The following is a 14269-nucleotide window of genomic DNA, read 5'->3' on the forward strand; positions in this document are numbered from 1 at the left end:
AAATAAGTTATCCATGAAAATATTATGTCCAAACCTACTAAAATAAAGGCAGCATAGTACTGAGCTCTTCTCAAATGATTTTCTCTTAATGTTGAATTTTCAGTTCTTTTCATTTTCTCAGTTGATGCATAGAATCCTATCACAAAGCTAAAATCATTAAAAGAAAAAAATCTTAACAGGGTTTTCTTAGTTTTAAATCAATTAAGTTATAAAATGGGCCCCTTGATTTTATACTAATTAAATGTCAATTTTTGTGAGTGTTCTAGAACTGTTTTAAATATTATGTTGAATTTCTCCTTTCCCTTCTAAAACACAAAACCAAGTGGAAATTAATTTCTGTTCAAATCAGTGTATAGTTCTCCTTGATTTAGTGTTATTCAATTCAGTGTGTAGTTAATAAGGCCTGGGCTGCATCCTCGGGTTTACTGCATTTTTCCTGACCATCTTTGTGTGCCTGCACGGGATACTTAGAGAGAGAGGCCTTGCGCGTCCTCTTCAGCTGCAGTGGCCTGAACTAGGTGTGGGCTCCGGGGAGGGCTAAGGGTTGCTGTGGGGAAGGGGAGGTGTCCCAGACCTCAGGTTTTGGAAAGGAGTTGAAATTTGAACTTGGGATATTTTGGGCTTAGAAAAAATTGCATTGAATAAAAGTGTAGAGGTAAATCAAGTCTTGGGGGATAGAATTTTCTTTGAAAAAACACGGACTTTGTGATATAAAATTACTAAAAAAAGTTGAACTGCGTTAAGATTATAGTTTACTATGTTTATCTAACAATGGTTAAATTTTTTTTCTTAATTTATCAAGGCAAGCCACTTTTTACCGGAGCCTATGTCAGCAGCATTATTTTTTATTTCTTTGGACATGCCTGTTTCTTTGGAATATCCAAACATTCACGAAGCTGTTGTGGCCTATTTGGAACAGCTGAATTCTGAAAACTACAGTATTTATAAACGAACTGCAGAGGCCGCTTATTCAATTGAGTGTACCTGTAACTTCCTGTCTGATGTTGGGAAGGAGGTAAAAGGTTTTGTTAACGTCTCTTTAAAATTCCTTTGATAAAATGTTTAGAAAATTTAACCTATAGTTTTCAAACTGATGGCCATTTAACAATTGAATTCTTTGGGGTAGGATTCATTATTACTCAGTGGCCCAAATATAAGATTAAGGATATGATTTATATAAAATAAAATGAAGATTTGGATTAATGAATGGTGTATTTTCATGAGACCAGTGGTATTTTTTTAAAACAATTATTATCAATATCTTTATTAGATTGAGTTCCTCTTTGAAGTGGTTTACTGTGTGTGAACAGTGTGACAGGTGACATAAACAGAATTATAACGGCAAATTTAGTGCTTATTTGTAGACATATTTTCCCCTTAATATTTTATAGACCTTTATTTATTTACATAAAGATTAAATAAAATCTTGAACAGCATTATAAGGTAGGTCTACTTTTGGTACCCTTTTATAGTAGTAATTATGTATTTGTTATTTATCCCTTTTAGGATATTATTTAGTATGTTATCTAAATAACATAAGTAGCAATTTCTAAATGAAAGTATTAATGAACCTTAAAATAGACATTGCTTACAATAGTTGTTTACTGTCTGAAATACCAAAATGGGTCCTGAAGATTTTGAACTATTAGGAGCAAAATTCTTACTCCTTTTGGCCCCACAGTGGACTTTTTGGGAACCTCATATTTTAAATTTTCCTTATTTACCAATTATTGTTTATTTTTATTTTCTTTGCCCTTTATCTTTATGTCACTGTATCTTGTTTCCTCCATGACAGAATTTTGAATTGCTGTTTAGTTGAATTATTCCTGTGGCATTTTGCATGGCTAGTCAATCATACATGTATTGATCGTCCCCTGTTTTCCTCAAACCTGTCAGGATGTTAGAAGGGGGAGGTGGATCTTAAAATACATGGGTCCTGCCTTGAGCTGCAGTTAATAGGGAGACAGGGACACAGTCAAAGAGCCGTCAAAGAACATGCCACTCAGAGGTAAATAGTATAAAGTCTCAGGTGGTGTTGAGTTGGGCATTTTCCCCTCATTTTTCCTCTGAGGCTGACCTTTTCGGTCTGCTTGTGGAGATGGTTGACTTAAGCAAATGTGAACAGTGTCAGGGCCTCTGGATGATCTAATTTCTTGAAGCTGCTTTCTTAGCTGTTGAGAATCTTACTGTATATGACCTTGACATTTACTGTTGCATTCTGCTTCTTTTTTAGGGAGAGAAGAATCTCTTAGAATTAGTGGAGCTGGCAGATCAAGCCTTACGTAGCTTTTCCTACCATCAGCATTTCCCCCTAATAAAGGAAATCATCTACATTTGTTCAAAAATGTAATTTTTTTCTTAATATGATTATATTATTATAGGTTTTGTGTGTGTGTGTGTAAGTTTAGGGACAATGAAAATGAAACTGGCTTTCAGTCTTGTTATTTTTTAGTTTAAATTGCTTTTATATGTTCTGATTTTTAAACTGGGTTTATAGCTGCATTAGGACAGTTAAATGTTTTCTTCAGGAGTAAACTAGAAATGTCGTGCTTATAGTCAACATGAATTATCCTTAGATTTTTATACTTTTGGATGTCTTTCCAAATAAGTGTTTAAATTTGTTAATTTATCTTTAACATTGTAATTAATAACTCAAATTGAGGGTTTTTTAAATGTAAATTTCATTATTCCTATCTTTTATATAGATTTTTGGAAAGCATAATGCATTAACTTATTTTGGGGACATTGGAGCAGAGTTTGCTTTAAAACCTAGTATTTTCATTGCTTTTGGATAGAGTAAATTCCATGGTGATAAATATCCATTAAATATGGAATTTATTTTTCTATCTCTCTTGTGCTCTGTCAAGTTAATCACCTCACTTAATTACCTGGTGAGAACTACATTAAAGATTTACTCTTAATAAATATCAAGTGTACAAGACAGCTTTATTAACCACGGTCCCCAGAACTTACCTGCCCTGTGTAACTGAAACCTTGTGTCCTTTGACCCACATCTGCATTTCCTCCAGTCCCTGGCAATCACTAGTTCTACATTCTGCTCCTATGAATTGACTTTTGTAGATTCCACAGGTCAGATCATGCAGTATTTGTTTTTCTGTATCTTGGCCCATGCCACTTAGCATGTCCTTCAGCTTCATCTGTATTGTCACAAATAATAGGATTTCCTTCCTTTTTCAGGCTGAATGGTATTCCATTATGGGGCTTCCCTGGTGGCTCAGTGGTAAAGAATCCACTCGCCAGTGCAGAAGACGCAGTTTCAATGCCTGGGTCAGGAAGACCCCTTGGAGAAGGAAATGTCAACCCACTCCATTATCCTTGCCTAGAGACCCCATGGACAGAGGAGCCTGGTGGGCTACAGTCCATGGGGTTGCAAAGAGCTGGACGTGACTTAGAGACTAAACAACAACAATATTCCATTGTGTATATTTAAACATTGATTGTTTTCATGTGTTGGCTATTGTGAATAATTTTAGAGTGAGCATGGGACTGCAGATAGCTGTTTGGGAAACCAATTTCATTTCCTTTGGTTATATACTTAACAGTGGGACTGTCGGCTCATACAATAGTTCTTATTTTTAGCTTTTTGAGGAACTTCCGTACTGTTTTCCATAATGGCTGTACCATTTTACATTCTAAATATAGTTTTCTAAAGACATTTTTTTTGTACTCTTTAAGAGAATATTCTCTTTCTTAAAGCTAGTCACGTGCTAAGTTGCTTCAGTCGTGTCTGACTCTGCTACCCGCGTGCACTGTAGCCCACCAGGCTCCTCTAAGCATAGGATTTCCCAGCAAGAATACTGGAGTGGGTTGCCATTTCCTTCTCTGGGGGATCTTCCCAACCCAGGGATTGAACTCGCATCTGCCATGTCTCCTGCATTGGCAGGTGGATTCTTTTACCACTGAGCCACCTGGGAAGCCCGACTGGTTTTAAGGCTACTTAAAACAAGTAGACTTGGCTAAAAATTAATTCTAGGTTGGTTGAATAAGACTCCAGGTGGAGGAGTTGGAATGGGAAGAAATCCCGCTCACTGTGCTTTTCAATGTCATGTTTGGTAACTGACTTGCCTTAGATGTCTTGGATGTTTACCTTCCTACCAGCTGGAAGTCTGCGCAGGCCAGTCCTTTACTACAAGGAGAAAGTCAGAGGGTGTTTCTGCGGATGTTGTCTCACCCTTTGCTACAAGTGAAAGTTGAAACCTACCACTGCTGTCTGGAAATTGTTAAGGTAGGTTGTTTTGGTTTTTGTCTTTTTTTTTGTTGGGGGGGAAGCATTAACAGTGGATTCTCTTATTATAACACTAAAACTAAGAATTATTACCATAAAATTAGATGGTAATTATTAGTCAACTCTAAAAAATTTATATTATTGCCTGCGTGCTGTGTGTGTGTGTGTGTGTGCTAAGTCACTTCAGTCGTGTCTGACTCTCTGCGACCCTATGGACCGTAGCCCGCCAGGTTCCTCTGTCCTTGGGATTCTCCAGGCAAGAATACTGGAGTGGATTACTGTGCCCTCCTTTAGGGGATCTTCCTGACCCAAGGATTGAACCCATGTCTCTTAAGTCTCCTGCATTGGCAGGCGGGTTCTTTACCACTAGAGCCTCTGGGGAAGCCCCCCAAAATTATTAGTCAACTCTAAAAAATTTATACTATTAAATTCTGTAACTGCCAACTTCTTTTAAGTCTAGCATCTGAATTGCTTTATTAGAAGTTTTATACATGGGTCCTGCCTTGAGCTGCAGTTAATAGGGAGACATTTATGTTGTTATTTAATGATGGAAAATTTGTGAGGGAAAGTTGATTTCTATCAGGTATTCAAAGTGATTTCTATGTGCAGGAAAAGTTTTAGGTTACAACAGCTTAAATTTTATAGTTTCAGATCTGTTTTCTTAGTAATATTTTTTCTTTTTTTTTCTTTCAAAACAAATATTTCCTATGTTTTTAAATTATAAAATATTTTAGGATAGAGTAGTATATAAATGTTAACTATTTTGATATTGAAAAGAACACTGTATTTAGGACAATATAAAAAAAATATATGTTCCCATGTATTCTTGAAAATGTTATCTTGTATTCAATACTTGTATAAGTACTATCTAGGTATAATGTTTACATTTTGCCATTTTATGATCATTTTTTATTCAGAGAAATAAAAATATTAGTTACAACTGAGGCTTCTTTCCTTTCTCCTGCCACCAATATAACCATTCTTAAAAATTGGTGTTTATCCTTCCCATCCATGTGCTTTACATACATATTTTACATATATGGTTTATAAATCATATATATTATTGTTTCTGCCTTTTTAAAGTATATAATTTCATGCTATACACATGTTTTTATGGCCTGTTCTTTTCATTTAATCTACCTAGTTCATTCATCTTAACTGCTCTTTACTTTGAATGTATTTTCTTCTATTTATTGTTAAGTATTTAGATTTGGTCTACTTTTTACTGGAATTAAGTTTTTCAGCATTTTCAATGACAGTCTGTAACTGATAGTGCATGTTTGGAAGTGTCTTGCTTTCACCTTACTCCTGAATGATTGATTAGCTGAATATAGAATTGTAGATTGACTGCTGTTTTTTCTTAGTGCTTTTCCAATGCTGCTTTGCTCTTATTAGGCTCTGTCATTGTTGAGAAGTGTGCTGTCAGTTAAATTACAAATTTTTTGTACTTGCTTTTAAGATCTTTTCCTTATCTCTGGTGTTCTTCAGTTTCATTGCAGTATAACTTTGTAATAGGTATGTCATGCAGACTCAAAACTTGTCAAGAGAATCTTTATCTCCTACCAGTTAAAAGAAAAGTTTTAACAACTTAAGTTCTAAAATTGGATTTGAATTATAAAGAGAAGAAAGAGGAATCCTTTGGAAAAGTCAGTGTCACTGATTTTTAAAAACTTTTTGTATTATTTTGCAGGAATGTTTAGGCATCCACAATATCAGTAAACCTGTGTCTTCCCTTTGTAATGGAATTCACTTTCTACTTCACCCAAAAGTTCTGTATGAAATCTCTGCATTTGGCATTCAAGAGCCCAAAAATGAGGTATGGCAACCTTCCTCTTAACCTCTTCCTTTTAACCTTCCTCTTAACAAAGAGGGAGTGTCAGTACAAAAGACTAATTCTGTAGCTATTCAGCTAAATCAAGGTAATATTATAATGTAACAAGACAGTAGGATGAGAAAGTAAAAAGAAACTTGTCTTTGATGTGTGGGTTCAGTTAAATTGTTGTTAAAAAAATGTTAATAAAGAAAATGAGAGTCAAAATACAGGATATCCTTGTTCTCAGAGAACTCAGATCAAACAGTAAGTTTTTCATGTAAGGTGTAGGAATGATGTAGTAGTTATAGTAAGAGTATTTCCATAAGGAACATTTTTATTCAATGGAAAAGTGCACTTTAAAGATAAAAAGAAAAGGGAAACCATTAAAGGGGGAAAGACTGGTTGAGAACAGAATGTAAGATGATGCTGTGGAAATAGGACCTCTGAAGGAAGAGGTGCTGACTGTAGCAGCTTCCCAGACCTCGCGTGGAGTGTCACAGGTACGTGAGATGACGTGGCGGCCACCTCCCTGGACTGCTATCCGTGTTGTTGGCAGGTGAGCGCCGCGGCCAAGGCCATCCTGCTGCACCTGCTGCAGGGCCGACTGCGGGTGACGGCGCCGACCTGGAGCAAGTTCATCGAGGCCCTGTGCCCCGTCGTCGCCGTGCTGCAGGTACTCTGCGCTCACCCGCCCGGGCGCCGTTCCTGGGCAGCGAGCGGGGTTGAAACGCACGCTGCGGGGAGACGGAGAGACGCCGGGCCGCTGTGCGGTCTGCCCGCGGGCGCTGTGTGTCTGGGTGGGAGGTTAGGAAGTGAGGCACTGGCATTCAGCACCGACTGTGGAAAATAGAGCTCAGCCTCATGCAAAGGCTTACAGGCAAAGTGAACCGTGCTTTTCAAGCGGACTTCATAGAATGACCCTGGCTTCGTGGATTCTACCTGTTCATATATGGATTAGCGTGATGGGTTGATTGCTGAGCTCTCAGAGACCCAGCTTTGTTAGCAGCCCTTCTGGGCTCAATTAAAGGAGTGAGTGGCGTGCAGGGCCCCCCTCCCTTGGATGAGAAGGTGGGGAAGATGGGAAAGGCCCACCCGCACGGGGGCAGTGCTTCAGAAGACAGAGCTGGGCCCTGGCCACTGCAAGACCGCTCTGTGCATGGGCTGGGGGGTGCAGGGGGCAGCTCTGAAGATCTGCAGGGGCCCCATCCAGGGCAGCCCCACAGCTAGACTCCTGGAGAAAAATGAGCACGTGTCAGGAGGGTTGGCACATTTTGTTGAAGTTCTCCAGTATTTTTTAAATACAGTTGGATGTAGGCTTCTTACCTCATGTTGGTTATTTTGAAAAGTCCTTATTCAGCTGAGTTGAAAGAAATTTGTGAGTTGCCTGACAGGTCAACACAGCTTCTTATTTTTCAAGGTAAAGAATGAAGCAGCATGTTATGCATACAGTCAAATCGTAACTTGCCTCTTGATGAAATCCGTTAGGGCTATGCTGACACTGAAGACCCCCTGGGGAGCTGCATCCTCCACCTCAGCAGAGAGAGCGCGGAGACCGATGAAGGGGTGCTCCCCTGTGCCGCCCGGCTGAAGTCCATGCTGCGGCTCCTGCTGGTGAAGAAGCCCTCGTAAGTAGAGCAGGTCCTCTGAGTGTGCGGGGCCTCGGGAGCATTCTGGGAAGTGAGTGAGTCCGTGTGGGACCAGAGACGGTCAGGGAGAGTGCTTCTCCTATCAGAGGGCCCTGTGGGCGGTCTTGTGGACGCTTTCCTCGGTGCCCCCTCCTCCTCCAGCCTCGCCGCCAGGCCCGCCTGTGTTGTGGCTGCTGTCCTCACTGCGGGTCACAGCGCTGCTGCAGGCGGGGTAGAGCCGGGCAGAGAAGCGGATGGCAGGAACCATAGAGCATTCGCACTGTCTTCTCTCTCTAGAGATTGTTAGTCTCCTGGAGTGAAACTTCTCCAATGAAATATTTTTTCATTAAAAATTAAAAATTTTCATTAAAAATCTAAGTTTTTCATGAAAGTGTCATGGACCAGTTGCCTCACATACCAGGGTCTGTTGTTGTGCTCAGCTGCTCAGACGTGTCTGACTGCAACCCCACGGACTGCGTCTTGCCAGGCTTCCCTGTCCATCACCAGCTCCTGGGGCTTACCAGTGTGTGGGTGTATTTTCATCTTGTTTAGCTTGTCCTCTTACCAGGGAAACTGAAGCAGTGTCCTGTCCTCCACCATTCGTGTGTCATTTTAACTAAAAGGAGAGGAGGAGGGAAGGATTGTCTTTCTCCCTTCTGTCAGTGCAGCATGAATCTTCTGTTACTCTCTTGGTGTAGCAGGGGTTAGATTTTCCCTCACCGAGAAGAGAAAAAACACAAGTCCAGATGGATAAGCAGTGACGGAGAAGGGACCAGCTGGAAAGGCTGGGGGACACAGACAGACGTTCTCTTGACGATGGGTAATTTTGTTTTCCCCTTACCTAGTCAGGATGATACAGTGGCTTCTTTGTAAACAGGCAGTCAGACGAAAAAATAAGGAAATAGGTGAAATAAAGTAGAACGATAAGAGAATGGAAGGAGGAAAATCAGGAGACTAAGCACGAGCCTCCTGCAGGGAGGAAGCTGTGGGTGATGCCGGAGAGGGCGGGGCAGACGCCGTTAGTGTACGGGTGCGCCTCGGGATCAGGCTTCTGCAAACGCTCCCGAGACCCTGGGCAGTGTCTTTATTACTCCTGTGCTCATTTAGTATTCCCTTCCTCGAATTTGGTAATTTAGCAAAACAGATGTTTATTTCTGGATCTCCTTTCCCGGCCCAAAGTCTCCAGGTAAACAGAGACGCTGTTCTCAGGCAGGACATCTTAGGGGCTTAGAGATCCCCTCCCAGGATCCAAGGACACGGGTGAGGTAACTCTCAGTTACACAGAGCTTAAAGCAGTGTAAATCAGTGCGTAATTGTTTTCATTATTTGACTAATCTTCTCTCATCTCACCAGACCATAAACTCCATTAGACAGGAACGCTGTCCACTGGCTAATCTTTACATCCTCAGACCTTCACTGACCACCTTGGGCATAAACATGCTCAAAATATATTCACTGAAAGAAACAAGTGTAGGGAAATAGTCGGATTCTGGTGCTCTTGCTAAACCTAAGAAAATGCGAAGTTTATCTCCCAGAGGAAGAGATGCATAAATCCATGTTTGACATGTTCCCCTCTAGCCTTTTCCCTGGGGGTGGTGGCTGCCCCTGCACCGGTGACCCCAGACGCTAATGTGGAGCATGGGCACAAAGGAAGAGCGTCATGTGGCTGACACAGCAGAGGCGAGAGGGAGCTTTGCCTGACTTCCCACACCATCTTGGAGCAAATGTTTGCCCTTCAAAGATGGTACCTGCTAGTAATACAGTAAATTCCTGCTTTCTGTCGATTTGGGAAGCCCTTGGGGACGGTGGTCGGCTGTAACCTGGCAGCACTCAACACAGACACGACACGGCCCTTCTAGAACTGGGCGTGTAGCTGAGAAGAGAGATCGTGTCGGTCATACTTGATTACTGATTGTCACAGAGCGAGACCAGTGATGGGGGCTTCAGGGGGACGGAACGCAGGCTTGCTGTGGTAGGGAGGCCTGCGCGGGTGTGCGGGTTTTCACTGCAGTCTCACACGTGGAACCTGAAACCTGGAGCTCGATCACCACTTACAAGGCCCCAGTGTCCCTGTAGTTCAAGGATCTGTCTCAGGATCTCCCAGCTCTTTGCTGCTCGTCCACTTGCTGGTTTTTCTAGTTTTCCATTTCATTGTCCTAATAGTGTGCAGCGGTCAGTCTTTTCTTGGAATCTCCCACCTTCCCACTCAACTGGCTTTAAAGCTAATCAAGTCCAGATAAAATAGAGTTTTGATGGGAGCCAGAAGTATTTGCATTTTCATATTTGAGGGGATCTATTTCACTCCGAGTATCTTACTTTAGCTATTAACATGATTACTCTCCTGGAGGTTTGACCTGTTGTCTGGACTCTGTTCCTACGTTTGTGATAGTTTTCATGATTGATTGAGGTAGATCACTCGACATGGAGGCAGGAGTCAGGATTTTTAATTTTTAATTTGGAGATGAGGCAATATTGACTGAAGTTTGCAGTCACAGTAAGTCTGCATCTTCACTTGTAATTAGCAATTATTCTTTATTTCTGTTGCCTATTTATAAATGTAAAATGCAAGAATAATTGTAGATATACAGTAACTATTTTAATAGAAAAAGTAAAATGTCATCCATAATGTCAGTATAGTAGAAAATGAAAAAGTCAAAAGTGTTAGTCAGTCGTGTCTGCTCTTTGCGACCCCATGGACTGTAGCGTGCCATGCTCCTCTATTCACGGAATTCTCCAGGCAAGAATACTGGAGTGAGTATCCATTTCCTCCTCCAGGGGATCTTCCCAACCCAGGGATCAAACCCAGGTCTCCTGCATTGCAGGTGATTCTTTACTGTCTGAGCCACAGGGGAGCATGAGCATGGCTGATGATTGTGTTGATTTGTAATAATTCTTTGTGATTATACTTTATCACAAAGTATAATTTCCATACTTTGTTTCTTTTTTTTTAGCTGTTTATATTCAGTTTATGTTACAAAATGTTGACTTAAAGACTTTGTTTCTGCAGGGTCCGGGTGCTGGCCTTAAAGCTCTTAGCATCTCACCTTTCAAGGGAAGAGGGTGCTGATACCAAGCGCCCTTCAATAGATGCCAGAGTTCTCTCCAGAGTTACTAATTTATTTATTGTGAAAAAACCTATTGAACTCAAATTGGATGACCGAAGAGAACTGATGATTAAGGTGACTAACTTTCAAGTTTACTCATTTGTTTATAACTGTGTGATCTATTTTGTGTTACATTCTTTATTCCATAATACACCAGATAGGGAGAGAAATGGTAGCTTCATGTGTGGAGTTGAAGTTGTGTCCTGGCTTTTTCTGGCTTCTGGATACATTTGTTTATTGAACAGATATTTCTTTACTGCCCACTGTATGCCAGACATCGTGTTCCTTTTCATTGAGAATATGGACTGGAAAGGCAAGTTCATTTGAATAGTATCTTAAACACAACATAAGGCTAATCTTGAGGAAAGAAATTCTGTGATGACTCTTAAAAACAAATGTCACTGACATAAAAACTATTCTTTTTCTTCTCTTGGAAATGTTCGAAAAAGAAAATATTCCTGTGATAAAATTTTTCAGCCTTTTCATCACAGGAAAAATATATAGAAGGCAAAGGCAGTTTCTCTTAAATGTTACAGTGGTTCTGAGATATTTTTTTCATCTCTTTTTCTGAATCTTTGGCTTTTCCCCTCTCTTCAGAGGTTTAGCCTTCATCTGTCTGCCCAGGGCTGCACCCGAATCATGGTGGACTCGCGGGATCAGTAACAGCTCGCTGTCCAAGTTACCTTCATTGGTTCATTCCCAGGTTTCATAGCTTCTCCTGTGACTCCAAGTGTGCAGTCTGGTGGTTTTTATTTAAGTTTAGAGCAGCCCTCGCGGCCCCGGCAGTGCTGTAGAGCCACACGTAATACAGTGGATTTTTAAAATGGGGAAACACGTTCCGCGTTCTCCTAACATGAGTGTTCGGGGCCATGTGATGGCCCTGACAGGTGGTTGGAGCACCTTCCACGGGCCTTAGACCAGGTCCTCTTGGCACCATCCTGCGTACTGAGCCCCTGGTGTCGTTCCTGGCCCTGTGTGTGGTGTGGAGGAGGGAGTGGGTTCTGGAACTGTCTTTTCCAAGTCCACGTCAGGGCTGCAGATGGCAGTGGGCGGGAGGAAGGAAGAGTGGTCTGTGTCCTCTTCTCTCCCCAATTCCTGTTGTGTTTTGCGTCCTCAGACTCTGTCCTGGCAGGAAGTGACGTTCGGGGACTGGTATGGGGCAGGGGCTGGTTGGAGAGCTGGGCAGCCTGCCGCAGAGAGCTCTCTGCTCCAGGGTGCTTGAGAGAGGAAGGGGAGCGGGCGGGGGAGAGAAACCACACAACAGAGCAGAGCATCTGGGGTCACTGTTCTCAGGCTAGTCGGCTTCCACCTGGAGTGATATTGTGTAACTTCAGTATTTTCTGTGAGATTGTTAAAAGTGGCTGCTAATGGGTTGTGAGTGACTTCCTGGCAAAAATGTACATTAAGAGGAGAGGCTTATTTGACATGATGACTCTGTTTTAGATCTGAACTCCCTCCCTGATCTAGCACATCTTTCTTCCAAATATAAATACATCGATTACTTAAGTTGGCTTTTGAGCTTTTGTTTTTATGGTATGAACTTTTAGAATGCTGTAGAATTTTACTGGAGAATTGGAAGTAGATGAAAAAATAATTTTTTTTCTTTTTGGTTTTCAGTTGGAGACCGTTGAGAAGGTGTATGAAATCTTTATCTCAGATGATATTGATCTTGTTTTGAGAAAGTCAGCCGCAGAGCAGTTAGTGGTGATTATGCAAGGTAATGTCTTTTAAGGAACGTGCTGCTGAGAATGGAATTTCGGATTGCTGCATACAGTAGTGCCAGGGGTTGGCAGACTGTGGTTTGTAGGCCATCTGGCCTGTGCCCTGTTTTTCTTTCGCAGTCTTCAAGTTAAGGGTGATGTTTACGTTTTTAACAAATATGCGACGAAGGCCATATGTGGCCCACAAAGCCTGATATATTTACTATCTATTCTTTACAGAAAAAGTTTGCTGACCTCTGGTCTAGATTATCATTATGTGACCTATGGAATGTCATTTGATAAGATTGTCTTCCTTTTAAAATGTTGATATAATTCGAACAGTAAATTGCATCTTCCTTTTTCTCAGTTTACCTAGTACATGGTGTTCTGTTTGTTCCCTCTTGCTTAAAGAAATAAATCAAATTGTACTTTGTGGGTAGGTAAGATAAAAATAGTGCACTGTAACTATGTATTTTCTTTAAAGGTTTATTTTTAAAAAGAAGTAGCAGAATGTACTCTTAGCTTTGTTTGTAGTGTTGTTATTCTTAGTTTTTAGTTTTTTCCTATGTGATGTGTGTAAATTGCCATTAATGTTTGAGAGAAGTACCTTTGCATTTACATAAAAGTATTTTTTTTCAACTTGGAAGGTGGGATATGATGAATGTTACCATCCTGACAGAGTAACATGGAAAGGCATATTCAACATATTTGTGGTTTTAATAACAGTAGTAGAAACTACAGAAAATCAGGCTCAAGCAAATGTGGAATGCCTCAGCCAAGAAGATTAAAAGAAGCTTTTAGAGAGTATTCTTTTAGTATTGTCTAATATTTCAAAAAGAAAGCTCATAATTTGGTATGCACTGTATTGGAGGGTAGTGGAAACTGCCTTTTTAAAGTGGCAGTTGAAGATAGTTACAGTGATAGCTACTAATTCAATATCAACTTTATGTTTGCATGTTTTTCTTAATGAGAATATAGGAGGACAAATTAAGAAAATTTGTCTGCAAGTTATGAAATACTTATATCTAACTTAGAAGCAATGAGAGTTTTTGGCCCTAATGATATCTCTAGTACCTGTGTGTGTGTATGTCTTAGTCTTTTAGGGCTTCTGTAATAGAATACCACAGACTGGGTGACTTAGAAACAACAGACATTTATTCTCACAGTTATGGAGGCTGAAAGTCCAAGGTTATGGTGCCGTACATTCAGTGTCTGGTGAGGGCCCATTTCTTGGTTCATAGTTGGCTGTCTTCCTCCTGTGTCCTTACATGGAGAAGGGGCAACGAAGCTCTCCTCTTTCTATCAGGACACTAATCTCATTCACGAAGCCTCCACCCTCATGATTGATGACCTCCCAGAAGCCCCGCCTCCTTGAACCACCACTTTGGAGACTGGTTTCACACAGATGCGCTCTGTGGGGCACAGACACCCAGACCGTGCCAGTGTGCACACACACATCCGCATGAATATGTTTATTGAAACAGAGTTCATGTTCTTTAGAAATATGTAGAGTATGTTACAGGCCCTTTCTTTTATATTTTCTATTAAGAGTTTGAGATTAAAGAACTTGTGTTAATAGAAAAATTATGTTGCAAGTGATATTTACACATTAGCTTGTGGAGAATTTAAATGTTTTGAGATGATGGATGTGGAAAAGAGAAATGCCAATGAAAGAACCTAAAATAATTTTCCATGTACAAATTAAAGGATTCATTTGTATACTTAAAATTCTGGTACTTTTCAGAATCTGAACTAGTTCATTTAATGATTCTCTTTAAATA

General features: G+C 40.7%; 1 protein-coding gene across 4 annotated transcripts in view; it reads left to right on the forward strand.

Moving 5' to 3' along the window:
- The window catches only part of RTTN (rotatin), a 118777-nt gene that overhangs the window by 28302 nt on the left and 76206 nt on the right, over positions 1 to 14269 (forward strand). For all 4 annotated transcript variants that reach the window (XM_043889088.1, XM_043889087.1, XM_043889089.1 and 1 more), the window contains 8 exons: positions 803 to 1015; positions 2234 to 2346; positions 4120 to 4246; positions 5937 to 6062; positions 6616 to 6732; positions 7545 to 7684; positions 10692 to 10863; positions 12406 to 12505. In XM_043889088.1, the coding sequence (XP_043745023.1) occupies positions 803 to 1015; positions 2234 to 2346; positions 4120 to 4246; positions 5937 to 6062; positions 6616 to 6732; positions 7545 to 7684; positions 10692 to 10863; positions 12406 to 12505 (1108 nt within the window). The remainder of the gene's footprint in view (positions 1 to 802; positions 1016 to 2233; positions 2347 to 4119; positions 4247 to 5936; positions 6063 to 6615; positions 6733 to 7544; positions 7685 to 10691; positions 10864 to 12405; positions 12506 to 14269) is intronic.

This window comes from Cervus elaphus, chromosome 27, assembly GCF_910594005.1.
Source record: "Cervus elaphus chromosome 27, mCerEla1.1, whole genome shotgun sequence".
Taxonomy (NCBI): Eukaryota; Metazoa; Chordata; class Mammalia; order Artiodactyla; family Cervidae; genus Cervus; species Cervus elaphus.